This window comes from Anomaloglossus baeobatrachus, chromosome 3 (genome assembly GCF_048569485.1).
Source record: "Anomaloglossus baeobatrachus isolate aAnoBae1 chromosome 3, aAnoBae1.hap1, whole genome shotgun sequence".
In the NCBI taxonomy this organism is placed as follows: Eukaryota; Metazoa; Chordata; class Amphibia; order Anura; family Aromobatidae; genus Anomaloglossus; species Anomaloglossus baeobatrachus.
This window is the reverse complement of record NC_134355.1, coordinates 115888172-115914996: the sequence shown is the minus strand read 5'-3', so window position 1 is coordinate 115914996 and position 26825 is coordinate 115888172. Positions and strand designations below refer to the sequence as shown.

General features: G+C 51.3%; 1 protein-coding gene across 1 annotated transcript; it reads left to right on the top strand.

Annotated features, from left to right (window-relative positions):
• On the top strand, positions 1–24179 carry NAA20 (N-alpha-acetyltransferase 20, NatB catalytic subunit). Its single transcript, XM_075339392.1, has 6 exons — positions 1–113; positions 9350–9374; positions 9487–9577; positions 12898–13033; positions 13106–13251; positions 21294–24179. The coding sequence occupies exons 1-6, from the start codon at positions 61–63 to the stop codon at positions 21377–21379; spliced, it is 537 nt and encodes a 178-aa protein (XP_075195507.1). The 5' UTR covers positions 1–60; the 3' UTR covers positions 21380–24179.
• Positions 24180–26825: the final 2646 nt, after the last annotated feature.

Below are 26825 nucleotides of genomic sequence, written 5' to 3'. Positions count from 1 at the left end.
CTTTCGTGACTGCCAGACTTCCGACAGTGGTGGCCGGCGTGCTGCCGCTACAGAGGGAGGATGACTTCCCTGAGAGCCTTCAACTGTGACGATCTATTTCGGTTCAACAACATGTAAGACGAGGGGCTGGAGAGCACGTGATATTTAGGATGTTCCTTCCCAGAAAGCAGCCCTGCATGCTGGGGATAACTTTACAGGGGTTGTTTGACCAGCACTGTTTATAAATAGAGCTGGCCTTAAAGGGGATGTCTGACCTGGATTATAGTCGGTAACCATGGATACTATGATGGGTTGGTGCTGAATCTGTGTCACAATGGACCGCACTGACTCACAGAGGCGCAGGAGGTTACTGAGGGGCCCATTGTTTTGTTAGGAAAGAAAGTGATGGAATCAGGACCAGTGGCTCTGCCTGGCTGTGATCATGGCTGTATGACATGGCTGCTCCTATGGGTTATTCCTACCATATTAGGGTACTTTCCCACTTGCATTGTTTTCCTTCAGTTGCAATCCGCCGTTTTGGAAAATAGCGGAATCCGTTAGCGGATTCCGCTGCTTCCCATAGACTTGTATGGATGACGGATTGCAAGTGATGGACCTGCGTTGCTTCCGCTGGGCGACGCTGTGTTGCTTCCACTGTGCGGAAGGAACGCAGCATGTAACTTTTTTTGAGCAGCACAATCCGTAGGATTTCGCTGCGCATGCTCTCTCTGGCTCCCTGCACACATAACCAGGGTACACATCGGGTTACTAAGCAATGCGCCTTGCTTAGTTACTCAATATTTACCCTGGCTACTTGTGCAGGGAGCCCGACACTTCCCTGCTCGTCTCCGTCCCCTCCCGCAGTCCGCATGTACGTACACGCACACGCACACACACACCTGTCCCCAACCATGCAGTCCCCGCGGCACTGACGTCCTCAGCGCCATGGCCCTGCTCGGCTCCACCCGCCCCGCGCGCACATTCTCGGCTGCTGTGAGCGATCAGCTGATCGTTCACAATAGTCTGCCACCGGTAAAACTGTAAAGGAAAAAAAAAAGATTCCGTTGTTTTGTACAATCCGTTGTGCCACTAAATACAACACATCCGTCACACAACGCAAAGCAACGGATGCTGTTCAACGCAAGTGTGAAACTAGCCTTAGGTTCCTACAGGATAGGTGACACTAGGTGCTCAGTGTCTGACCTCCGAGGCATCCATTAATCCTAAGAACCAGCCACAGAAAGGCCCCTTCAGATAGGAGCAAGGGCTGCCGTCACCGCATGCTTCATTGTCTATGACGAGAGCCAAGCACATCTCCACTAGCTGCGCTGGCCTCTGCTCCATTCTCCTGTGCCCTGCCCTGCACTAGCCTCATCGGCCTCTGCTCCATTCTCCTGTGCCCTGCCCTGCACTAGCCGCATCAGCCTCTGCTCCACTATCCTGTGCCCTGCTCTTCACTAGCCGCGCTGGCCACTGCTCCATTCTCCTGTGCCCTGCCCTGCACTAGCTGCGCTGGCCTCTGCTCTATTCTCCTGTGCCCTGCCCTCCACTAGCTGCGCTGGCCTCTGCTCTATTCTCCTGTGCCCTGCCCTCCACTAGCTGCGCTGGCCTCTGCTCTATTCTCCTGTGCCCTGCCCTCCACTAGCTGCGCTGGCCTCTGCTCTATTCTCCTGTGCCCTGCCCTCCACTAGCTGCGCTGGCCTCTGCTCTATTCTCCTGTGCCCTGCCCTCCACTAGCTGCGCTGGCCTCTGCTCTATTCTCCTGTGCCCTGCCCTCCACTAGCTGCGCTGGCCTCTGCTCTATTCTCCTGTGCCCTGCCCTCCACTAGCTGCGCTGGCCTCTGCTCTATTCTCCTGTGCCCTGCCCTCCACTAGCTGCGCTGGCCTCTGCTCTATTCTCCTGTGCCCTGCCCTCCACTAGCTGCGCTGGCCTCTGCTCTATTCTCCTGTGCCCTGCCCTCCACTAGCTGCGCTGGCCTCTGCTCTATTCTCCTGTGCCCTGCCCTCCACTAGCTGCGCTGGCCTCTGCTCTATTCTCCTGTGCCCTGCCCTCCACTAGCCGCGCTGGCCTCTGCTCCATTCTCCTGTGACCTGCTGTCCACTAGCCGCACTGGCCTCTGCTCTATTCTCCTGTGCCTACTCTCCACTAGCCGCGCTGGCCTCTGATCCATTCTCCTGTGCCCTGCTGTTCACTAGCCGCGCTGGCCTCTGCTCCATTCTCCTGTGCCCTACTCTCCACTAGCTGTGCTGGCCTCTGCTCCATTCTCCTGTGCCCTGCTCTCCACTAGCTGCGCTGGCCTCTGCTCCATTCTCCTGTGCCCTGCTCTCCACTAGCTGCGCTGGCCTCTGCTCTATTCTCCTGTGCCCTGCCCTCCACTAGCCGCGCTGGCCACTGCTCCATTCTCCTGTGCCCTGCCCTCCACTAGCTGCGCTGGCCTCTGCTCCATTCTCCTGAGCCCTGCTCTCCACTAGCTGCGCTGGCCTCTGCTCTATTCTCCTGTGCCCTGCCCTCCACTAGCCGCGCTGGCCACTGCTCCATTCTCCTGTGCCCTGCCCTCCACTAGCCGCGCTGGCCACTGCTCCATTCTCCTGTGCCCTGCCCTCCACTAGCCGCGCTGGCCACTGCTCCATTCTCCTGTGCCCTGCCCTCCACTAGCTGCGCTGGTCTCTGCTCTATTCTCCTGTGCCCTGCCCTCCACTAGCTGCGCTGGCCTCTGCTCTATTCTCCTGTGCCCTGCCCTCCACTAGCCGCGCTGGCCACTGCTCCATTCTCCTGTGCCCTGCCCTCCACTAGCCGCGCTGGCCACTGCTCCATTCTCCTGTGCCCTGCCCTCCACTAGCCGCGCTGGCCCACTGCTCCATTCTCCTGTGCCCTGCCCTTCACTAGCCACTGCTCCATTCTCCTGTGCCCTGCCCTCCACTAGCCGCGCTGGCCACTGTTCCATTCTCCTGTGCCCTGCCCTGTACTAGCCGCGCTGGCCACTGCTCCATTCTCCTGTGCCCTGCCCTCCACTAGCCGCGCTGGCCACTGTTCCATTCTCCTGTGCCCTGCCCTGCACTAGCCGCGCTGGCCACTGCTCCATTCTCCTGTGCCCTGCCCTCCACTAGCCGCGCTGGCCTCTGCTCCATTCTCTTGTGCCCTGCCCTCCACTAGCCACGCTGGCCATTGCGCCATTCTCCTGTGCCCTACTCTCCACTAGCCGCGCTGGCCACTGTTCCATTCTCCTGTGCCCTGCCCTCTGCTCCATTCTCCTGTGCCCTGCCCTCCACTAGCTGCGCTGGCCATTGCGCCGGCCATTGCGCCATTCTCCTGTGCCCTGCCCTCCACTAGCCGCGCTGGCCTCTGCTCCATTCTCCTGTGCCCTGCCCTCCACTAGCCGCGCTGGCCTCTGCTCCATTCTCCTGTGCCCTGCTGTTCACTAGCCGCGCTGGCCTCTGCTCCATTCTCCTGTGCCCTGCTCTCCACTAGCTGCGCTGGCCACTGCTCCATTCTCCTGTGCCCTGCCCTCCACTAGCCGCGCTGGCCACTGCTCCATTCTCCTGTGCCCTGCCCTCCACTAGCCGCGCTGGCCACTGCTCCATTCTCCTGTGCCCTGCCCTCCACTAGCTGCGCTGGCCTCTGCTCTATTCTCCTGTGCCCTGCCCTCCACTAGCCGCGCTGGCCACTGCTCCATTCTCCTGTGCCCTGCCCTCCACTAGCCGCGCTGGCCACTGCTCCATTCTCCTGTGCCCTGCCCTGTACTAGCCGCGCTGGCCACTGCTCCATTCTCCTGTGCCCTGCCCTGTACTAGCCGCGCTGGCCACTGCTCCATTCTCCTGTGCCCTACCCTCCACTAGCCGCGCTGGCCACTGTTCCATTCTCCTGTGCCCTGCACTAGCCGCGCTGGCCACTGCTCCATTCTCCTGTGCCCTGCCCTCCACTAGCCGCGCTGGCCACTGTTCCATTCTCCTGTGCCCTGCCCTGCACTAGCTGCGCTGGCCTCTGCTCCATTCTCCTGTGCCCTGCCCTCCACTAGCCACGCTGGCCATTGCGCCATTCTCCTGTGCCCTACTCTCCACTAGCCGCGCTGGCCACTGTTCCATTCTCCTGTGCCCTGCCCTCCACTAGCCGCGCTGGCCACTGTTCCATTCTCCTGTGCCCTGCCCTCCACTAGCTGCGCTGGCCATTGCGCCGGCCATTGCGCCATTCTCCTGTGCCCTGCCCTCCACTAGCCGCGCTGGCCTCTGCTCCATTCTCCTGTGCCCTGCTCTCCACTAGCCGCGCTGGCCACTGCTCCATTCTCCTGTGCCCTGCCCTCCACTAGCCGAGCTGGCCTCTGCTCCATTCTCCTGTGCCCTGCTCTCCACTAGCTGCGCTGACCACTACTCCATTCTCCTGAGCCCTGCTCTCCACTAGCCGCATCGGCCACTGCTCCATTCTCCTGTGCCCTGCTCTCCACTAGCTGCGCTGGCCACTGCTCCATTCTCCTGTGCCCTGCCCTCCACTAGCTGCGCTGGCCACTGCTCCATTCTCCTGTGCCCTGCCCTCCACTAGCTGCGCTGGCCACTGCTCCATTCTCCTGTGCCCTGCCCTCCACTAGCTGCGCTGGCCACTGCTCCATTCTCCTGTGCCCTGCCCTCCACTAGCCGTGCTGGCCACTGCTCCATTCTCCCGTGCCCTGCCCTCCACTAGCTGCGTTGGCCACTGCTCCATTCTCCTGAGCCCTGCTCTCCACTAGCCGCGCTGGCCACTGCTCCATTCTCCTGAGCCCTGCTCTCCACTAGCCGCGCTGGCCACTGCTCCATTCTCCTGTGCCCTGCCCTCCACTAGCCGCGCTGGCCACTGCTCCATTCTCCTGTGCCCTGCTCTCCACTAGCCGCGCTGGCCTCTGCTCCATTCTCCTGTGCCCTGCTCTCCACTAGCTGCGCTGGCCACTGCTCCATTCTCCTGTGCCCTGCTCTCCACTAGCTGCGCTGGCCACTGCTCCATTCTCCTGTGCCCTGCCCTCCACTAGCTGCGCTGGCCTCTGCTCCATTCTCCTGTGCCCTGCTCTCCACTAGCTGCGCTGGCCACTGCTCCATTCTCCTGTGCCCTGCCCTCCACTAGCTGCGCTGGCCACTGCTCCATTCTCCTGTGCCCTGCCCTCCACTAGCTGCGCTGGCCACTGCTCCATTCTCCTGTGCCCTGCCCTCCACTAGCTGCGCTGGCCACTGCTCCATTCTCCTGTGCCCTGCCCTCCACTAGCCGCGCTGGCCACTGCTCCATTCTCCTGTGCCCTGCTCTCCACTAGCCGCGCTGGCCTCTGCTCCATTCTCCTGTGCCCTGCTCTCCACTAGCTGCGCTGGCCACTGCTCCATTCTCCTGTGCCCTGCTCTCCACTAGCTGCGCTGGCCACTGCTCCATTCTCCTGTGCCCTGCCCTCCACTAGCTGCGCTGGCCACTGCTCCATTCTCCTGTGCCCTGCCCTCCACTAGCTGCGCTGGCCTCTGCTCCATTCTCCTGTGCCCTGCCCTCCACTAGCCGCGCTGGCCTCTGCTCCATTCTCCTGTGCCCTGCCCTCCACTAGCTGCGCTGGCCACTGCTCCATTCTCCTGTGCCCTGCTCTCTTGGTCAGTGATGACCCCTGCGGTCAGGTTGCAATAGATCAAGGTTTTCACAAGAGATGAGTAACTGCATTAGCCAGTCCCTGGTTCAGCAGTCACATCATAAACTGACAGGAGCCCTGGAAATGCCTCCTACCCATGGGGGTCCCCGGTGTTCAGATTTGTGGTCCCAGCATGACGTCGTTGTTGCAGTGTGACACGTATGACATCTTGCCGGACCTACATGTCAGGAGAAGCGCATCCCACCCGGCAGTCACGGACTACAGACTTGGCTGCTGCACCAGGGTCCTGCAAATCGTTGTCTCCTATTACGAGTGCCTCGAGTAAGGCTGTGTTCACACGCTGCTTTTTATTCTGCAGCAAAACCTGTGCTTTTGGCAGTAAAAAAAAAAAAAAAAAAAAAAGGCTTCCACAAAACAGGTTTTGCTGCATTTTTTATGTCCTTTGTCTACAGTACACGGTTAAATAAAGTTAGTTTCATTCACCAAAAAAGCTGCAAAATCGTTGAAGAAATGGACACGCTGCTTCTTCAAAAATGCAGCAGTTTTCCATTTCAGTCTGGAAATAAAGCAATTGTGTGCGCAGATTCCTGAGATCTGATCGCTTTTGCTGGAAATGTAAAAAGCAGCTTTTAATTTGCTTAAAACTCTTGAGAAAATGCTGTAGACTGTGCGCACGCTGCGTTTTTTTCTGACCATAAAGATGCAGCATTTTTGGCCCCAAAAAATCGCGCCCACAGGAAAAACGCATTAAAAAACGCATGGGTTTTTGCTACGTTTTTGTCCAATGCATTCAGTGGGTGAAAAATGCAAATATAATTGACATGCTGCGTCTTGGTCGTCACCACAAAGATGCAGCAAAAAAAACAACCTGAAATGTGCGGACAGCCAAAATGAAATCTCAGACTTTGCTGGGGAAGGAAATTCATGCAGTTTTGAGACCAAAACCGCACCGAAAAATGCGCAAAAAACCGCAGTGTGCGCACATAGCCTAAAAATGCATTTATACTGTAGGATGATCGTGAACAATGCATTCCTAGGAACGCTCGTTTCGTAATAACTGTACAACCAAAACACACTGCTGCTCACTCCACGGAGGAGCAAAACACTCGGTTGCCAGATGAATTGATCTGTTGGTTCATTTAACAGGACTTGCCGGGGACAATGGCAGCCAATATTCACTAACCGATGTATGAGGCCTCTTTCACACGTCCGTGCCTCCGGTACGTGTATGGTCAGTTTTCTCACGTACCGGAGACATGGGCACACGTAGACCCATTAAAATCAATGGGTCTCCGTTCACGTGCGTATTCTGCGATGGATAGTGTGTACGTGTGGAGCATACATGTGCCCATGTGCTCCACACATAGACATGTCCCTGTTTTCTCCGGCATCACGGGTGTCACACGTAACACAAACGGACCACATGGATGTGTTCCGTGTGACACACCGAAGAAAACACCTGTATCTGCGAGGAAAAAAACCCCAAAACTTTGCTCACCTTCTCCAGCCCTCCTGTCTTTGTCGCTGCTGTCACTTGCTGCCGACCGCCGCTCATTGAATATTCACTTCACTGCGGCCGGAGGAAGCAGCAGCAGCGGGGAGTCGGCAGGACCGGAGACCGAAGATCAGTACCACGACAGCTGAGTAGAAAGTTTCCGTTCTCCGTGTGTTATCACGGATAACACACGGAGAACAGACGTAGGCCATAAACAAGGCTCATGGAGGGCAAAACGCACCTCTGAAACGCCCGTAAAAAACGTGCGTGGTTTTTCACGGACGTGTGAAAGAGGCCTTACTCAGTATTTAGTGCCCGGTCTGCCTGTGTAAATAACAGTCCGTCAGTAAATAAGTAGCCGATCGGCGGTCATTTAGTGCCCAGGTCAGGAGTTGAAAATGGACCCTCGCACTGTATTTGTGCTCTACCGTTACTGATATAGGGCAGTGTTTCTATGCCAAGACCTCTTTACAGTGCCCATACGTCCTCACTAGCTGCTGTGAACACGCGATCAGCTGACTGCATTCTCTCCTGACCCTGCACATGCATGCATACACCACCTGGTAGAGCGTTCATGTGTCTTCACAGCTGCCAGACTTTACATTCCGGATCCTTCTTCTGTATGTCAGGGCCTCCACAGAGACGCATCGTAGATGTTTGCTTTCTGTGAATTTTTCGGTCTGCTGGCCTTGCTGTAAAGAATATGGGCATCATACACTCATAAAATCTCATGATTAGTGATGGGTGGTCACACAGATACCTGAGATTGGCAGGTCCAACAGGGTTAAAAATAAAAAATAAATCCCAATTCGTGCCTGAAATTGATCTCTAATATCTGGTCGGACGCCGGTTCCCATATAAGTGTATGGGGACCAGAATGTGGCGCTTTAAAATAGTGTTAGAATGTATAGGGGAATTGGAGCAGGTACGTTATATTTACCGAGTCTCTGCTCAGCTCTACCGCTACTTCCAGGGCCGCTCATTATCCTTCATACATATTCACTGCGTCCTCCACCCACCAGCAGTCTGCGCGTCCCTGGTTGCAGTCAGACGTGCCCCCACTCTGTCTGAGAGCGTGTCTGGCTGCAACCAATCAGAGGCACTATGTGTGCATCTCTATTGTTATAAAAATAAATATAAAATTGGCATAGGGTCCCCCCATATTATGATACCCAACACAGATAAAACCTACAGGTACAGGCTGTGGTACCCAGCCGTGCGCTTTTCTTGGTTGCTTATCAAAATAAGAGGCACCGCGTGCTGTTTTTTTTTTTTTTTTTTTTAATTATTGAAATAATTTTAAAAAAATAGCTTGCGGTCCCCCCAATTTTAGCACCCAGCCACGATAAAGATGGGAGCTGGTATTCTCGGGCTGGGGAGGCCCATGCTTGTTTGTCCCCAAAGCCTAAAAATAGCAGCCTGCACTCGCCCAGTATTGTCGCATCCATTAGATGCAACAATCCCAAAACTTTTCCCAGCTCTTCCCAATTGCCCTTGTGCGGTGGCAATCAGGGTAATAAGGGTTTATTAACAGCTCACAGCTACCACTAAGCCCTAGATTAGTAATGGGAGGCATCGGAGAGCCCCCCATTACTAATCTGTAAGCTAAAAGACATAAACACAGACACCAAAAAAAATCCTTTGTGTGAAATAAAGTAAAAAAAAAAAAACCTCCTCTTTCACCCCTTTATTAACCCCCAAAATACCCAGGTCCGATGTAATCCATACAAGGTCCCATGACGATTCCAGCTGCGAGCTTCAGGCAGAGAATGAGCCGCCTGATCACCACCGGTGATGTTACTCAGGTTGTTTGCGCTCACAGCTGGAGGTTAAAACAGTCCTCCACCTGTGATCCCAGGTATCCTCACCTGAGGTCAGGTTACCTGAGGTCACAGGTGGAGGACTGTGGGAATCTCCAGCTGTGACTGCAAATAACCTGAGTGATATCCCCACTCATTCTCTATCTGAAGCTCACAGTGCTTTTGCATATGCCCCAACTGTTTATACTTAACCCTTTGCCTTTCCCATGCTTTATACAGCAGCCCTGCTTGCTGAGGTTAGCTGCAGTCCATAAACACAATCCCAGTACTAAATGAGCAGGAAGAGGAATGATTATAAACTATACAAAATCGGCATCATACATGTCCTAACCCAACTCCGGCTGTGGAGATAGCTTGCAGTCTTAGTGCTATGTATCCAATGCTTAGGTTATTAATTATGGTTATTCTTGGTTTATTGGATGGTATTTTGGCCATGACAAGCACTTAACATGTATTTATTTTTTCACCAGAAATTTGGATCCTCTCACAGAAACTGTATCCTTTTTGACTAATGTAAAATCCCTTCAAGTTCTTTATATGAAACCGCGTTGTTACAGAGATCATGGCGAGACCATGGAAGTGAATGTTCCCTTAACGGCAGCTGTAGTATGGGATCCCCTTCTACCTGCAGTATCTGGCGCACTGGCCCGAATACTTCATTGTCGCTGAGGCGCCTGGTGGAGAACTTATGGGTTACAGTAAGTACGTCTACACTGATATAATACACATGGTGGGACCTGAGCTCTTATCGGAAAAAGCAAGTGACCTACAGCGATTAACAGAGTAATCTTTGATCTGTTATGTCCACTGTTTGGTGGTTTTGGTTGGTGGGGGTCCTGGTTATGAGACCTCCACTAATTGCTGAAGTAGAGATGACTAGTGGGTTGTACTTCGAGCACCAGGAGTGATGTTAAAATCCTGAAAATGTAATGCATCTTTAAATATTGTGTTGGGAGTAGCGGCAGAGGTCACGCATTTCGAGCAGTGCTGCTCTTAGTTTTGGCTACAGTCATTGTGGTACAATATTTAAAAGCAATTGCCAACCAATCATAATACTAGAATCTCACATGTTAAACTAGGCCAATCCTGGTGATAGCCACTGAGATGTGAAATTAGCACTTGATGATATACAACAACCAGATTATTATTGCCAAATGTAGGTAGTGAACATTAGACCTGCGCATAAAAAGCTCCCTTCTTTGTGAGTGTGATGTACCTGCCTGGGTCCAGTGTCCATCCCGCACCTCTGTGGCAGCCTGACCTCACTTCTGCCCCAGGCATCCTGGGCACGTGATGACGTTGCAGCACCTTGTAAGCAGCAGAGGAACGAGGATGGCAGGCGCAGAATTGAAGACTGGCTGCTGCAGCCCCAACTGGACACTATGGACCCTTTCAATGTAACTTAATATTGCTTATAGCTACGCTTAAACCAAAGGGCAGAAGCACTCAGCTTATGACCTCGGTTCCACTTGCGTATAACTTCCGATGCGAGAGAAGAGGGTGCGATGTACTAATGACCCTCAGCTCAGGCTCTGCTGCGAGCGCAAGCCGAGTATCATGTGACTGTGATCTGATCTTGTGATCGGATCACAGCTGCGGAGAAGAGGGAGGGAGCACTTTCTCCCCATCTCCTCCGCTGCCTGTCTCTCCGTTTATCGCACTGCACTCAGATGACCTGCGAGTGCAATGCAATGTTTCACACACTCCCATAGACTTGTGTGAGTTGAGACATGCTGTCCAACACAGCATGCTGCGATTCTTTTGAGAAATCAATCGCAGATGGACACTGCCCCATAGTTTTGCACTGATGCAAGTGCAAACTTTTGTTTTATTGGATTGCACTCGTCTGTACAAAACGCAAGTGGAACCGAGGTCTGTTTGAGTGTGAGCAGAGGAGTGTATGGGCTCAGTGGGATGTCTTTTCATCTATACTCTGTTCTGCTGGAATATAAGCTGAGCCCTTCTGCTCCTTGGTTTCAGTGATTGGGTGAAAACTTAGGACATGGATACAATTAACCACCATTAAATAGAGGAGAACATCAAAGCATATTTGGAACATTCGCTGCCCCTTAGGGCTCAGCTCTCTACTGTCCGAGGCTCCATTGCCATTTCTATAAAATTTGATGTGATGTCAGAACAACAAAAAAAAATAAAAAACCCCATTATAGGTCAGGTTGGTTTGGCCAAGATAATACAAATGTGCGTAGGTTAAGGTGATCCTCCACCCTGGCACTGAAGATTGACTTTTATATTTGTCACATATAGTCGCCTTACCAGGTACTTTTCATATGTCTCCTCAGCTAGAGACCGTGTCCTGGTCCTCCTACATCTAAGATGGCAGCCGCAGTGGTATAGAGTACAGTGTTTACTCTGAGCTGCTCCTCCACAGGAGAGGTCGGGGAGGTCTGGTTCAGACTTTCCACTACTCCCTATACCACTGATTACAGTCTTGGATGCAGGAGATCCAGAATTCGGCCTCAACGGAGGAGCTAGGAGGACGCAAATGGAAAGCACCTGGTGGAGCGGCTGTACATGGCAAGTGTAGAGTCACTTTCAGTGATGGGCGGAGGTCAGATTTAACTCTTACCTATTGCTAGAAGACTTAAAAGTAGATAATTGATATTTTATGATGACATGTGGATATCTTCCAGCCGGACAGGTTCAGCTGGTTGGATAGAGCTCATACCTTCAGCAAAGGCACATGAGTACAGAGCATTGCTTATTAGGAAATGTGCTGGGAGATCTTGTTGCTTTTATGACACACAATTGAGATGAGCTTGTTGTCCCCTCAGTACCTGACCTTGCAGTCACCGTTCTTTTCCCTTCTCCTCCTCCAGAGGGAGAACAGCTGTAAGTCCCTCTGGTCCTTTCCCTTTTCTGTACTTGACAATTATGTTGATTGAGACCAGTAATCGAGGACAGGGCTTCCATCTTTTTACAAAGTACAGTGGAACCTCGCTTAACGAGTAACCAACTTAACAAGAATTTCACTTAACAAGCAAAGCTTTCTGTAAATTTGTAACCCGGCTTACGAGAAAGCTTGGCTGTACGAGCAAAATCCTCACTGCACACACTTCCGGTTCCGCACGCACGCACGCACGCACACACACACACACACACACACACACACACACACACACACACACACACACACACACACACACACACACACACACACACACACACACACACACACACACACACACACACACACACACACACACACAATATTATGCTCACCTTACCTTCCATTCCACCGCCGGCCTCATGGTTCTTGTAGTCCGCCGGCTCATTGCGACGTCCTCGCGGCGAACTACAAGACCCAGGAGGCCGGGGATGGAACGGAAGGTAAGGTGAGCATAATATGTGTACCTTCAGTTCCATCGCCGGCCTCCTGGGTCCTGTAGTTCGCCGCTCCACTCCAGGCTGTGCATCGGCAACCATAGCGACGAAGCAGGAACTTCCTTTGTCACCTCTACTCAAAGGCAGCGCACTGGCCAATCGGAGGCAAGCGGCTCCTGCCTTTGACGTCAGCGCTCTGGCAGCGGAAGTTCCTCCCTCGTCGTTATGGTAACCCAATACACGGCCCGCACCGGAGAACAGCAAGTCTCAGGAGACCGGCGATGGAAGGTAAGGTGAGCATTGTGGGTGTGTGTGGAATGACACAATAGGGGACCAGGATGGGACATTTAACAAGTTGTGGAACGAATTGTCTGCATTGCAATGATTTCCTATGGGAAATCTTGCTTTGCTGAACGAGTAACTTGGCTAACAAGCACAGTCCCAGAACAGATTGTTCTCGTTAACAAAGGTTCCACTGTATAGCGAAGCTGAAACTAGACCATGCTCTGCTTCTATGTTGTAAAGTTTTCACCTACCTACCTATTTTATGTGGATGCTGATTTTACTTATCCTTCACCTCCGAATATACCATTGTGTAAGCCATTAGGTAAATTGGTGTGTGAGGTTATTACCGGTCTGTGTTCTCCTTAGTAAATTTGATTTCATTGTATTGCAGTAATGGGGAAAGCGGAAGGATCGGTGGCCAGAGAGGAGTGGCACGGCCACGTCACCGCACTCTCCGTAGCACCTGAATTCCGCCGTCTTGGTTTGGCAGCTAAACTCATGGAGCTCCTAGAAGAAATATCTGAGAGGTGACAACTCTTCTGTGTTCATTACATTGCGGGTTTTATACTCTGCGCTAATATCTGTTTCTTCTTATTCAGGAAAGGAGGATTCTTTGTGGATCTTTTTGTTAGAGTATCTAATCAGGTTGCAGTTAACATGTACAAGCAGCTGGGTTATAGTGTGTACAGGACCGTGATCGAGTACTATTCAGCCAGCAACGGGGAGCCAGATGAGGATGCCTATGGTAAGTAGCAAGATGGAGTTATGGAATAAACTCGTACAGTGCCTTGGTGCAATGCCCGGAGCACATTGAGGTACTGTTACAGTCGAGGGTTATTCCCTTCTCTGACTCTCAGGGCTAAGATGGGAATAACTGCTTCTACATCCCAGCTCCCAATGACACGGTTAGGCTGTGTGCACATGTTGCGTTTCTTACTCTTATTTTCTGAAAATTTTCACATCTGAAAGTACCGTATTTTTCGTTTTATAAGACGCGCCGGATTATAAGACGCACCCCAAATTTAGAGAAATAATAAGGGGTCCATCTTATACTCCTTTGGGGTCACAAGATGCAGGGACTGTGCTGTAGCAGGGCGATGCTGCAGGCGCTATGGTGGCTGTGTGAAGCAGGGCGTGCTGTGGGTGTCACAGATGGCGGTGCGAGCTTTAAAGAAATTGCTCCCGGAGTTGATGCATGCACAGATTGAGCTCTCAGCTCAGTGACAAGCAGAGAACTCATCTGCGCACACGTTATCTCCGGGCGCTATTTTTTTTTTTTTTTTTTTATAAAGTCCGCTGCCGGGAGATCAATGGTCCAGAGGCGACGCGTGCGCAGATGATATCTCGAGCCGATCGCTCCATCTGCGCACGCGACGACTCCTGGTGCCGTTATTTGAAGCCCACACCGCTGAAGCATTTCACCCGCCGCACCACCCTGCTCCACACACTCCCCACTGCAGCCAGCACAGCGACCATTCTCCACTTCCCGATAAGCTACATTAGCATTATAAAAACACACCCCGTTTCTTTGTCGCTCCATTGGGAGACCCAGACAATTGGGTGTATAGCTTCTGCCTCCGGAGGCCACACAAAGTTATTACACTTTAAAAAGTGTAACCCCTCCCCTCTGCTATACACCCTCCCGTGCATCACGGGCCCATCAGTTTTATGCTTTGTGTTGAAGGAGGCACACATTCACGCAAGCTCCACATTTTAGTCAGCAGCAGCTGCTGACTTTATCGGATGGAAGAAAAGAGGGCCCCTCACAGGGCCCCCGGCATGCTCCCTTCTCACCCCACTTGGGTCGGCGGTGCTGTTAAGGTTGAGGTACCCATTGCGGGTACAAAGGCTGGAGCCACATGCCGTTTTCCTTCCCCATCCCTTAGGGGCACTGGGACCGGGCTCCCTCCGCAGCCCCTGTGGGAACCTGACGGACAGGAGACTGGATGTCATCAGGGACAGGCCCTGCTTCTCTGAGGTACTCTGTGTCCCCTTGGGGACGGCGCATAGAGCGCCTGTGGATCGGACACTGCAGCAGCTGCGCTGTGTTTGGGGCCGCCGGGACTACCGCACCGACCGTGCCCGTTTGCCGGCCGCGCTTATAACTCGAGTCCCCGGCTTTTGCGGCCTAGTACCGCATATTCCCGCCCCCGGGCCTGCCAGTCAGGGGCAAGGGCGGGACGCTAGACTGAACGTCAGCGGTGAGGGCTGGAGCATACTTAGTATCCTCCTCCCCCCTCACTGAGCACTGCGGGGCACCAGATTCCCGCACTTTCTAAGGCACGCCCACGGCTCCCTCCTCCTCACAGAACGCTGGCAGCCATTATTATCATCGCTGCTGCCGGAGGAGAACTTCAGATAGAGCTCCATAACTCTGGGAGGCCCAGGCAGGGAATCTGGTGGACACACAACCGCTGAGCGCGGTCGGTAAGCCGCACCTGTTACAGGTGCTGGCCCCCATGGGTGCCGCAGTGTGTATATATATATATATCCATATTGGGTATACATTTGCTCTGCTCGGCTGCAGTATTTGCTTAGCTATATACCCTCACTGTTTGCTAAGAGGAGATAACAGCATGTCTGCAAAAAGCAAGGGTGCCAAGGCACAGGCTTATTTTGCAACTTGTACCTCTTGTGCGGCTATGTTACCTGCAGGTTCCACCTACCCTCATTGTGTGCAATGCTCGGCCTCTGTGACACTCACTCAGCCGGAGCCTCAGGCACTGGTGGGACCCTCGGCTCAGGTAGAACCACCGGCTGTTACTGTCCAGGTGGCAGGGACAGAGTTTGCAGTGTTGGCTGACAAACTTTCTGAGTCCCTTTCACAATCCATGGCTCAGTCTATGGACAAATGGTCTGCTAAGATACTTGAAGCTTTGCAGTCCAGACCGGTAACACAGGCCCCGGGCACTGTTGAATCATTGACCCCAGGCCCCCCTCGGTTAGAGCAGCAAACTGCTCCTGAGGTGACACATAGGTCCCACGGGGAGGACTCCGACTCGGACTGTAGTCACAGACCGTCTAAGCGGGCTCGCTGGGGACCTTCATCCACTTCATCACGCTGCTCAGGGTCTCAGCATGAGGACTCTCTGGAGGATGAGGCGGACGTTGCAGCTCAGGGCTCTGATCCGGACGGTGCTCTCAATCTTGATACACCTGAAGGAGACGCCATTGTAAATGACCTTATAGCGTCCATTAACCAGGTGCTAGAACTTCCTCCTCCAACTCCACCTGTTGAGGAGTCAGCTTCACAACAGGAGAAACACCAGTTTAGGTTTCCCAAACGTACAAGGAGTGCTTTTTTCGATCACTCTAACTTCAGGGATGCTGTCCGGAAGCACAGAGCATATCCGGACAAGCGCTTTACTAAGCGCCTTAATGACACACGTTACCCCTTCCCACCTGATGTAGTTAAGGGTTGGGCTCAGTGTCCCAAGGTGGATCCTCCAGTCTCTAGGCTGGCGGCTAGATCCGTGGTATCAGTGGCAGATGGCTCATCGCTCAAAGATGCCACTGACAGGCAAATAGAGCTCCTGATGAAATCCATCTATGAAGCCATAGGTGCGTCTTTTGCTCCAGCATTTGCAGCCGTGTGGGCACTCCAAGCTATCTCAGCTTGTCTGTCTGAGATTAATGCGGTCACACGCACCGCTACTCCGCAGGTCGTGTCTTTGACTTCTCAGGCGTCGGCTTTTTCGTCCTACGCCATGAACGCGGTCCTCGATTCGGTGAGCCGTACAGCGGTAGCATCCGCCAATTCGGTGGCAGTCCGCAGGGCCATGTGGCTACGCGAATGGAAGGCAGACTCTGCTTCCAAGAAGTTCTTAACCGGTTTGCCATTTTCCGGCGACCGCTTGTTTGGCGAGCAATTGGACGAAATTATCAAGCAATCCAAGGGAAAGGACTCGTCCTTACCCCAGTCTAAACCGAACAGACCTCAGCAGCGAAAGATTCAATCGAGGTTTCGGTCCTTTCGGCCCTCAGCCAGGTCCCAATCCTCCACGTCCAACAGGTCACAGAAGGGCCAGAGCAACTCTTCGGCATGGCGGTCTAAGTCACGTCCTAAAAAGACCGCCGGAGGAGCCACCCCCAAGGCGGCCTCCTCATGACTTTCGGTCTCCACAAACCGCATCCTCGGTCGGTGGCAGGCTCTTCCGCTTTTGCGACGCCTGGTGGCCACATGTCCAAGACCGATGGGTGAGAGACATTCTGTCTCACGGTTACAGGATAGAGCTCAGTTCTCGTCCTCCGACTCGTTTCTTCAGAACATCTCCGCCCCCCGAGCGAGCCGATGCACTTTTTCAGGCGGTAAACACTCTGAAGGCAGAAGGAGTGGTGATTCCCGTTCCACCTCAGGAACATGGTCACGGATTCTACTCCAACTTGTTCGTGGTGCCAAAAAAGGACGGATCATTCCGTCCCGTTCTAGACCTCAAGCTGCTCAACAAGCATGTGAGCACCAGAAGGTTTCGGATGGAATCTCTCCGCTCAGTCATCGCCTCGATGTCACAAGGAGACTTCCTAGCATCAGTCGACATCAAAGATGCTTATCTCCATGTGCCAATCGCTCCCGAGCATCACCGCTTCCTGCGTTTCGCCATCGGGGACGAACACCTTCAGTTCGTGGCACTGCCTTTCGGCCTGGCGACAGCCCCACGGGTCTTCACCAAGGTCATGGCAGCAGTGGTGGCGGTCCTACACTCTCAGGGCCACTCGGTGATCCCTTACTTAGACGATCTTCTAGTCAAGGCACCCTCCAGGGTGGCATGCCAACACAGCCTGACCGTCACTCTGGAGACTCTCCAGAGGTTCGGGTGGATCATCAATTTCCCAAAGTCAAATTTGACACCGACCCAATCGCTGACTTACCTCGGGATGGAGTTTCATACCCTTTCAGCGATAGTGAAGCTCCCGCTGGACAAACAGCGTTCACTACAGACAGGGGTACAATCTCTTCTTCGGGGTCAGTCACACCCCTTGAGGCGCCTCATGCACTTCCTAGGGAAGATGGTGGCAGCAATGGAGGCAGTTCCTTTTGCGCAGTTTCATCTGCGTCCACTTCAATGGGATATCCTCCGCAAATGGGACAAGAAGCCGACGTCCCTAGACAGGAACGTTTCGCTGTCACGGACAGCCAAGACCTCTCTTCAGTGGTGGCTTCTTCCCACTTCCTTGTCAAAAGGAAAATCCTTCTTGCCCCCATCCTGGGCTGTGGTCACGACGGACGCGAGTCTGTCAGGGTGGGGAGCGGTCTTCCTCCACCACAGGGCTCAGGGAACCTGGACTCCGACAGAGTCTTCCCTTCAGATCAACGTTCTGGAGATAAGGGCAGTGTATCTGGCCCTAAAGGCGTTCCAGCGGTGGCTGGAGGGACGGCAGATCCGAATACAGTCTGACAACGCCACGGCGGTTGCGTACATCAACCACCAGGGCGGCACTCGCAGTCTTCAAGCCTTCCGAGAAGTTCAGCGGATTCTGCTGTGGGCGGAAGCCACAGCCTCCACCATCTCCGCAGTTCACATCCCGGGCGTAGAAAACTGGGAAGCAGATTTTCTCAGTCGCCAGGGCATGGATGCAGGGGAATGGTCTCTTCACCCGGACGTGTTTCGGGAGATCTGTTGCCGCTGGGGAACGCCGGACGTCGATCTAATGGCGTCTCGGCACAACAACAAAGTCCCGGCATTTATGGCTCGGTCCAAGGATCACAGAGCTCTGGCGGCAGACGCGTTAGTTCAGGACTGGTCGCAGTTTCAACTGCCTTATGTATTTCCTCCTCTGGCACTGCTGCCCAGAGTATTACGCAAGATCAGGTCCGACTGCAGTCGCGCCATCCTCGTCGCTCCAGACTGGCCGAGGAGATCGTGGTACCCGGATCTGTGGCACCTCACGGTGGGTCAACCGTGGGCACTCCCAGACCGACCAGACTTGCTGTCTCAAGGGCCATTTTTCCATCTGAATTCCGCGGCCCTCAACCTGACGGTGTGGCCATTGAGTCCTGGCTCCTAGCGTCATCAGGGTTATCTCAAGATGTCATTGCCACCATGAGACAGGCCAGGAAACCAACGTCCGCCAAGATCTACCACAGAACTTGGAGGATCTTCTTATCCTGGTGCTCTGATCAGGGTTTCTCTCCCTGGCCGTTTGCCTTGCCCACTTTTCTTTCTTTCCTTCAATCCGGATTGGACAAGGGCTTGTCTCTCGGCTCTCTCAAGGGACAAGTATCGGCGCTTTCCGTGTTTTTTCAAAAGCGTCTAGCCAGGCTTCCGCAGGTCCGTACGTTCCTGCAGGGAGTTTGCCACATAGTCCCACCTTACCAGCGTCCGCTAGAACCCTGGGATCTTAACAGAGTGCTGACGGCTCTCCAGAAGCCACCTTTCGAGCCGATGCGGGATGTCTCTCTATCTCGCCTTTCGCAGAAGGTGGCCTTCCTAGTGGCAGTCACATCACTTCGGAGAGTGTCTGAGCTAGCAGCGCTGTCATGCAAAGCCCCCTTCCTGGTGTTTCACCAGGATAAGGTGGCTCTGCGTCCGGTCCCGGAATTTCTACCTAAGGTGGTATCCCCGTTTCATCTCAATCAGGATATCGCCTTACCTTCTTTTTGCCCTCATCCAGTTCACCAATGTGAAAAGTATTTGCACTTGTTAGATCTTGTGAGAGCACTCAGGCTCTACATTTCACGCACGGCGCCCTTGCGCCGTTCTGATGCGCTCTTTGTCCTTGTCGCTGGACAGCGTAAGGGGTCGCAAGCTTCCAAGTCAACCTTGGCTAGGTGGATCAAGGAACCGATTCTTGAAGCCTACCGTTCGTCTGGGCTTCCGATTCCTTCAGGGCTGAAAGCCCATTCTACCAGAGCTGTAGGTGCGTCCTGGGCATTGCGGCACCAGGCTACGGCTCAGCAGGTGTGTCAGGCAGCTACCTGGTCGAGTCTGCACACTTTTACAAAACACTATCAGGTGCATACCTATGCTTCGGCAGACGCCAGCCTAGGTAGGCGAGTCCTTCAGGCGGCAGTGGCCCACCTGTAAGAAGGGACCGTTGTTTCGGCTCTTTTTTTATCGAGGTATTCTTTTACCCACCCAGGGATTGCTTTTGGACATCCCAATTGTCTGGGTCTCCCAATGGAGCGACAAAGAAGAAGGGAATTTTGTTTACTTACCGTAAATTCCTTTTCTTCTAGCTCCTATTGGGAGACCCAGCTCCCGCCCCTGTTCCCTTCGGGCTGTTGTTCTTTTGTGTACACATGTTGTTCATGTTCAATTGTTCTTTGGTTCATGGTTTCAGTTCTCCGAATATCCTTCGGATTGAATTTACCTTAGACCAATTTATAAGTTTCCTCCTTCCTGCTTTGGCACCAAAACTGATGGGCCCGTGATGCACGGGAGGGTGTATAGCAGAGGGGAGGGGTTACACTTTTTAAAGTGTAATAACTTTGTGTGGCCTCCGGAGGCAGAAGCTATACACCCAATTGTCTGGGTCTCCCAATAGGAGCTAGAAGAAAAGGAATTTACGGTAAGTAAACAAAATTCCCTTCTTTCTCCATATAAATGAATGGGAGTTAAGGAAACAGTAGCAAAGCTGACTTGCAATGTTGTGGAAACAGTGTAGACAGCAGCACTACACGGTTTCTGTAAATCCCATTAATTTCTATGAACCTTGCACAAGGAGCATATCACAGCTGCACTCGCCTGTTTCAGTAGTCCGGTTTCTGGTGGCCGAGACCTACAAGCACTTATTCTGAGACATTAATAATGGAGTGACCCTTCAAGGTGATGGCACTGCAGGAAGTTGTAAGTTGTAATTTACAGCTGAACTCCCGGCCTCTCAATGCTGCCCCTGGCCTGGCAATAGCACAGGAAAAAGAGAAAGATCGGCTGTAATTGTACTTCTGTAGACAAATGAGCAGGTTAATGAAACGACTGCAGAATTTCAGAATATCTCATCCAATGGCCATGACTTTGTCATAAATCTTCTAAGGTCACAATTCAGAACCTAAAAGCCACATGCGCTGAATGTCAGGTATACAGTGACGGTCAGCCACCGAAGAAGAAGCTTGGGATGTGAATGAAATGTAATAAATCTGTCAGGTCCTGCTGTATTCTTAGGGGCACTTTGCACACTACGACATCGCAAGCAATGCTGCGATGCCGTGCGCGATAGTCCCCGCTGCGATATCATGGTGATAGCTGGCGTAGCGAACATTATCGCTACGCCAGCTTCACATGCACTCACCTGCCCTGCGACGTTGCTCTGGCCGGCGACCTGCCTCCTTATTAAGGGGGGCGGGTTGTGCGGCATCATAGCGATGTCACACGGCAGGTGGCCAATAGAAGCGGAGATGAGCGGGATGTAAACATCCCGCCCACCTTCTTCCTTCCGCATTGGCGGCCGGGACGCAGGTAGGAGATGTTCCTCGCTCCTCCGGCTTCACACACAGCGATGTGTGCTGCCGCAGGAATGAGAAACAACATCGTAACATCGGTCTTTCCCAATTGATGGAAATGACCGACGCTACACCGATGATACGATTACGACGCTTTTGCGCTTGTTAATCGTATCATAAAGGATTTACACACTACGATGTCGACAGCGACGCCGGATGTGCATCACTTTCGATTTGACCCCACCGACATCGCACCTGCGATGTCGTAATGTGCAAAGGGCCCCTAAGTGTTTCTGGTCAGATTGCTTTGTTTACATTTGGCATGTGATTTCTAGAGATTTTCCCTGTTAGCAGTGTAACATTATACCGTCCTGTTCGTGATTCCTTCTCCTGTGTTTTCTTTGCAGACATGAGAAAAGCACTTTCCCGAGACACAGAGAAAAAGTCCATCATTCCTTTACCGCACCCAGTGAGACCGGAGGATATTGAATAACCTTAGCTGTGGTTCTTGGGCAAAATAGTGGAGATCATATTTGCATATTCTGTATATATAGCACAGAGCTAAACTAGTCCGACAGCGTTCTTTCCATTAATCACAAACTGCTAGAAATAGCCTGCAATGTTATTTTCTACAAAAAGCCCTTCTGTACTCGCTCACTGTAACTCTGCTCATGTTCAGTCAAATCATTCAAGTCCTATTAGGTGTCTTTGCTTATAAAATGGTCTTAAAGGGAACCTGTCACCAGATTTGTCTCCTATAACCTGCGACCACCACCACTGAGCCCTAATATACAGCATTCTAGAATACTGTATAGAAGAGCGAGCCCAGGATGATCTGTAGAACAAATACCTTATATTATACTCGCCTGGTGTGGTCGGGTCCAATGGGCGTTGCTGGACTCAGTTTGACACTACCTAACTTCTTACGATCATCATCCTCCATCCCTGCTTTGTGTGGATGACGTGTCCTAAGTCATCCACATTGAGGCCTCCTTTGCGCTGCTACACACGCACACTTCTCTCTGCCCTGCCGAGAGCAAAGCAAAAAGTACTGTAATGCGCAGGCTTGGGGAAAGGTCAAAGAATGTCCACCCATGTGCACTACAATACTTTGCTCTGTCGTTGGCAGTGCGCGTGTGCAGGAGCGCATTGGAGGCCTCGATGTGGATGATGTAGGACGGGTCATCTACATGGAACAGGAAAGGAGGATGGCGATGGATGGAAGATAGGAGGTGACGGACCAAGACCAGCCATGCACATTGGACTCGACCACTCCGCAGGGGAGTATAATAAAAGCTTTTTTTACATTATACAGAGTGGCCTGGGCTCTTATACACAGTGTGCAAGAATACTGTATATAATAGCTTACTGGTGGTCGCCGCAGCTTATATGGGACAAATTTGGTGACAAGTTCCATTTTAATAACAGAACTTATAACAATATGCTAAATCTTCGCCTAAAATTACCTGACTTTTCTGATCATGTAATGAATATGGTAGCTGACTGATATAAAGGGGTGCATTGGCAGCGATAATTCATTGAGCAGTGAGGAGCGCTGACGACGTTGTGTCTCCATATCCCTGCCCGGTCTCGTGCACGATCGAGCTGATGGATAACTTTCTTCCGGCTGGGAGGGACATGCCACTGTAGGTCAGTGGGTCGAAGAGAAGCCGCTGGGACCAGCCATCTGGACCAGTGATCCGAAACGCGTTGTCCCAGCCGGCCTGTCCAAAGTAGGTTCTCTTAAACACTGCAGTGTTTCAGAGTGAAACAGCTGAAGTAACAGCCAGTGACTGAGTCACGCTCTGTGATATCAGCATGATCAGCTGTCAGATTCACTGTTAGGGTCCAGTCACACTAAGCAACTTACCAGCGATCCCAACAACGATAGGGATCGCTGGTAAGTTGCTAGGAGGTTGCTGGTGAGCTGTCACACTGCGACGCTCCAGCGATCCCACCAGCAACCTGACCTGGCAGGGATCGCTGGAGCGTGGCTACACGAGTTGCTGGTGAGCTCACCAGCAACCAGTGACCAGCCCCCAGTCTCCTAGTTACAGCACACATCAGGTTAATTAACCCGATGTGTGCTGCAGCTAAATGTGCACAGAGCAGGGAGCAGCGCACACTGAGCGCTGGCTCCTTGCTCTCCTAGTTACAGCACACATCGGGTTAATTGCCTGATGTGTGCTGCAGCTACATGTGCACAGAGCAGGAGCCAGCAGCACAGGCAGTGAGAGCGGAGGAGGCTGGTATCAAAGGTAAATATCGGGTAACCAAGGACAGGGCTTCTTGGTTACCCGATGTTTACATTAGTTACCAGCCTCAGCAGAAGCTGGCTCCCTGCTCACTGCACATTTAGTTGTTGCTGTCTCGCTGTCACACACAGCGATCTGTGCTTCACAGCAGGACAGCAACAACTAAAAAATGGCCCAGGACATTCAGCAACAACCAACGACCTCACAGCAGGGGCCAGGTTGTTGCTGGATGTCACACACAGCAACATCGCTAGCAACGTCACAAAAGTTGTTCGTTACCAGCGATGTTGCTTAGTGTGACGGGGCCTTAAGTGGACGCACGTAACCGATTCATATGATATAAAAGATTAGATACAGTGCGTGAAAGGTTCCAGCCACTGCTGCACAACTAGTCTGTATGTGTGATATGCTAAAGGATGGGAGCATTTTAAGGGTACGGTCATATTTACCACTACATTAGTTACAAATGCGCTGATAAACCACATGTACATTTGTATGTAGAACACAAAAAAAAAGACTGACACTTAAAGTGGTGTCCAGGATTAGAAAAAAAATAAAATTTAAAGGGTTTGTATCTGGTAATGCTGTGCATCCTAATCCAGGTATATTAGGCTGAGCTGTAGTACCAGACAGAGACAATGGACCAGAGGGGCGCTGTTTTTGGAAAATACCATCAACATCTAATCTGATCCTATGCGTTTCCTTTGAACACCAGCCTCTGTAGTGAGAGATTCTCAGGATACAAATGAGTCAATAAATTCTCATTTTGGTATAATATTGTAAAGTTGTCACTTGCTGGGGCCATATGTTATGTTCTTACGCAGCGCCCCATAGACCTGCTGCACTTATATGGATGTGTAAATAGTAATATAAGGTGGTGCCTTTGCCCAAGAACCTTGTGTATATACTGCTTCAGTCTGCCAGGCCGCTGTGATAATGATCTGCTCTGTAACCTGCTCCTTTGTTAGGAGATGATGATGCTGTAATAAGCTGATGAGACTGTGTATGCAATAAAATGTGCTGCTGTTTTAGAATATAGTAATTGCTGAGGTTTTAAAATATAATTTGTAAAATATCTGCAATGAAGGAATACGAGGGGCTGCTAAGTCTTTGGGATAGGATGATGAAACTTTAAATTTATTCCACATACTCTCCACTGATGTTAACACACTTCTTACATCGGTATTCCAAGTTCTATAAGTTTAGCAAAAAGAAGGATTTTGGTTGTGCCTCAAACCAAGCATCCGTAGCAGCCATGGCATCAGAAATGGGGTGAAATTTTTTTACCCTTCATGTGTTTATTCAGGTTTGGAAACGGATGATAGTCGGAGGGAGCTAAATCTGGTGACTAAAGTGGGTGGTCAACCAGCTGGAAGCCCAACTCTGCCAGTTTTGCAATGGTCTCTTTTGCAGTGGGAACGGAAGCGCTGTCTTGCAGGAACGAGATTCCTTTTGACCTTCAGAGCAGCCTTCAATTAGTCCAAAAGTTCAATGTAATCCTTGCATTGATGGTGGAACCCTTTTGAAGGTAGTCAGCTAGCAGCACACCCTCCTTATCCCATAACACAGAAGCCATCACCTTAGTGGCTGATTTTTGCACCCTGAACTTCTCTGGATGAGGAGAACCACTATGCTTCCTCTCTTTTGACTGCTCCTTGTTTTCAGGGTCATACAAATAAATCCAGGTCTCATCCATAGTGACTGGTCGATCCAGAAAGTTCTTATCAGTCCGGAAACGCTGACAAATGGACGGGGAAGTTTTCACTCGCATGCTTCTCTGATCTGTTGTCAAACATTTGGGGACCCACTTTGCAGATAGCTTCCTCATGTCCAATGTTCATGGATAATGACACAAACACGTTCATTGGAAATCCCCATGATGTCTGCTATTGCTTTAGCTGAAATTCATCAATTCTCCAGTATGAGGTTGTGCACAGCATTGACTATCTCTGGAACAACCACCACTCTGGCGTCCAGGACGTTCCTCATCATTGGTGCTGAAGTGGCCCGTTTCAAATTTGGCAACCCAGTTCTTAACTATAGAATATGAACGACATTGATCTCCCAATGTCTGCGACATATCACCATGAATATCCTTTGTGGACTTTCCTTGCAGAAACGAGAATTTTATCCCTCCTCTGCTCTCAGTTGCTGTGAATATCACATTCGACTCCTCCGTCTTGTTTTCCTGTGTGCGTAGAACACTGTTGCCATAAGCAACAAACTATTTTGAAAACATATATAAGACACATAAGGCTTTCATGTGCTGTAACATTCCTTACCATAGAAACAAAAAAGATCACAAAGACTTATCAGAAGCCCCTTATATATCGTTTAAAATCCAAGGCTGCATTCACAATCCTTCAGTAGTCAGAGCTGAACTCTCCCAGAAATCAATATTGCCCGTATGTGTGGACAAAGCTTGCTCTGTTTTCACAGCTTTGCAGAAGATTGACTAGACTTGTTTGTAAAATGGTTGGTCCCATCGGGGTCATCTATGGCATATCCACGGGATCTGCACAAATGTCAAAATGATCCAGAGCCCACCTACTGCGACTCACATCTGGTTGAGATGTGATGCCCATGATGTGGGCCGCTGTACCTGGGAATGTCATCTATTGCAAAGCATGCAATATCATCCTGTAGTTTTCTAGTTCTGTACAGACAGTTTAGGTACAGCCATATGGACATATTTTGCAGCAATTTTATCTGAATTTTACCGCCTGCTGCAACCTGATATCAAGATGTCTGCTCCACCGCATGTAAAATACAAGCCGCACCAAAGAGTGAAACTGAAGCCATCCCATTATAGACAGCCATGTATGTGAATAGCTGCTATGTAATCTGACTTTTCTGCTGCAGTGAAAATAGCAGTCTGGTAGTTTATAGCACTCCCTAGCAAAATCTGCTGTTTCCCAAGCATGGGTGCTAGGACAAAATCTATTTGCCTACCGCATAAACGCTCCTGACATGAGTGATGGGCCTTTACTCTGTTTTTAAACTTAAAGGGAATTTCTCACACAGTCAAAATTAGCAAGTTTTTGCTCTTATTTTATTCCTGACATTCCAGAGTGCATGTTTTTAAAATCATTAAACAATCAGGCTTGTTGCTCATAGTGTTAAGGCTTTTTCAGACATCCGTGCAACATGGCCATGCATAGACCTGAATGTATGGACTGGCTGCGGCTTTCCTGCCCAGAGTGTGACAGATTCATATATTTCTGTCTTGCTTGGAGCAGAACACCCATAGCCAGTCTGTTGCACTGTGGCCGTGCGTGGACTGGCCGCAGGTCTCCTGTGCCGAGCGTGACAGCCTCATAGAAATATACAAAGCGGTCACACTCTGGTCAGAAGAGCTACAGAAAGCCTGTGCTCTGCCCGTGTTGCACAGATGTTTGTAGGAGCCTTTATGATGAAGGGCAGCCTAAAGATATGAGCTTAGAGAATTCTGTGAGCAATGCCTCCTTGAGAAAGACTGTAAACTTTAGCACTAAATAAAATGGCCCATATCCCTTTATTAATAAGAACCTGTCATTACAATTTACTATAATACTTTCTTTGAGATATTTCACTGATAAAAGAGGTTGTCACCATTCAATCTTTGAGAATAACCTAGGAGCAGTTTATACCAAACATCCCACTGTTCCCAAGTCCAACCCTGAGCCTCCGCTCAAAGTGCCTGGC

Bases quoted from the DNA above. Each gene is read 5' to 3' on its own strand.
- NAA20 (XM_075339392.1), top strand. From the start codon at position 61: ATGACTTCCCTGAGAGCCTTCAACTGTGACGATCTATTTCGGTTCAAC. The intron at 9,375-9,486 runs GTATCCTTTTTG...CGGCAGCTGTAG, and splicing joins TGGATCCTCTCACAGAAACT to TATGGGATCCCCTTCTACCT. The intron at 9,578-12,897 runs GTAAGTACGTCT...ATTGTATTGCAG, and splicing joins TGGAGAACTTATGGGTTACA to TAATGGGGAAAGCGGAAGGA.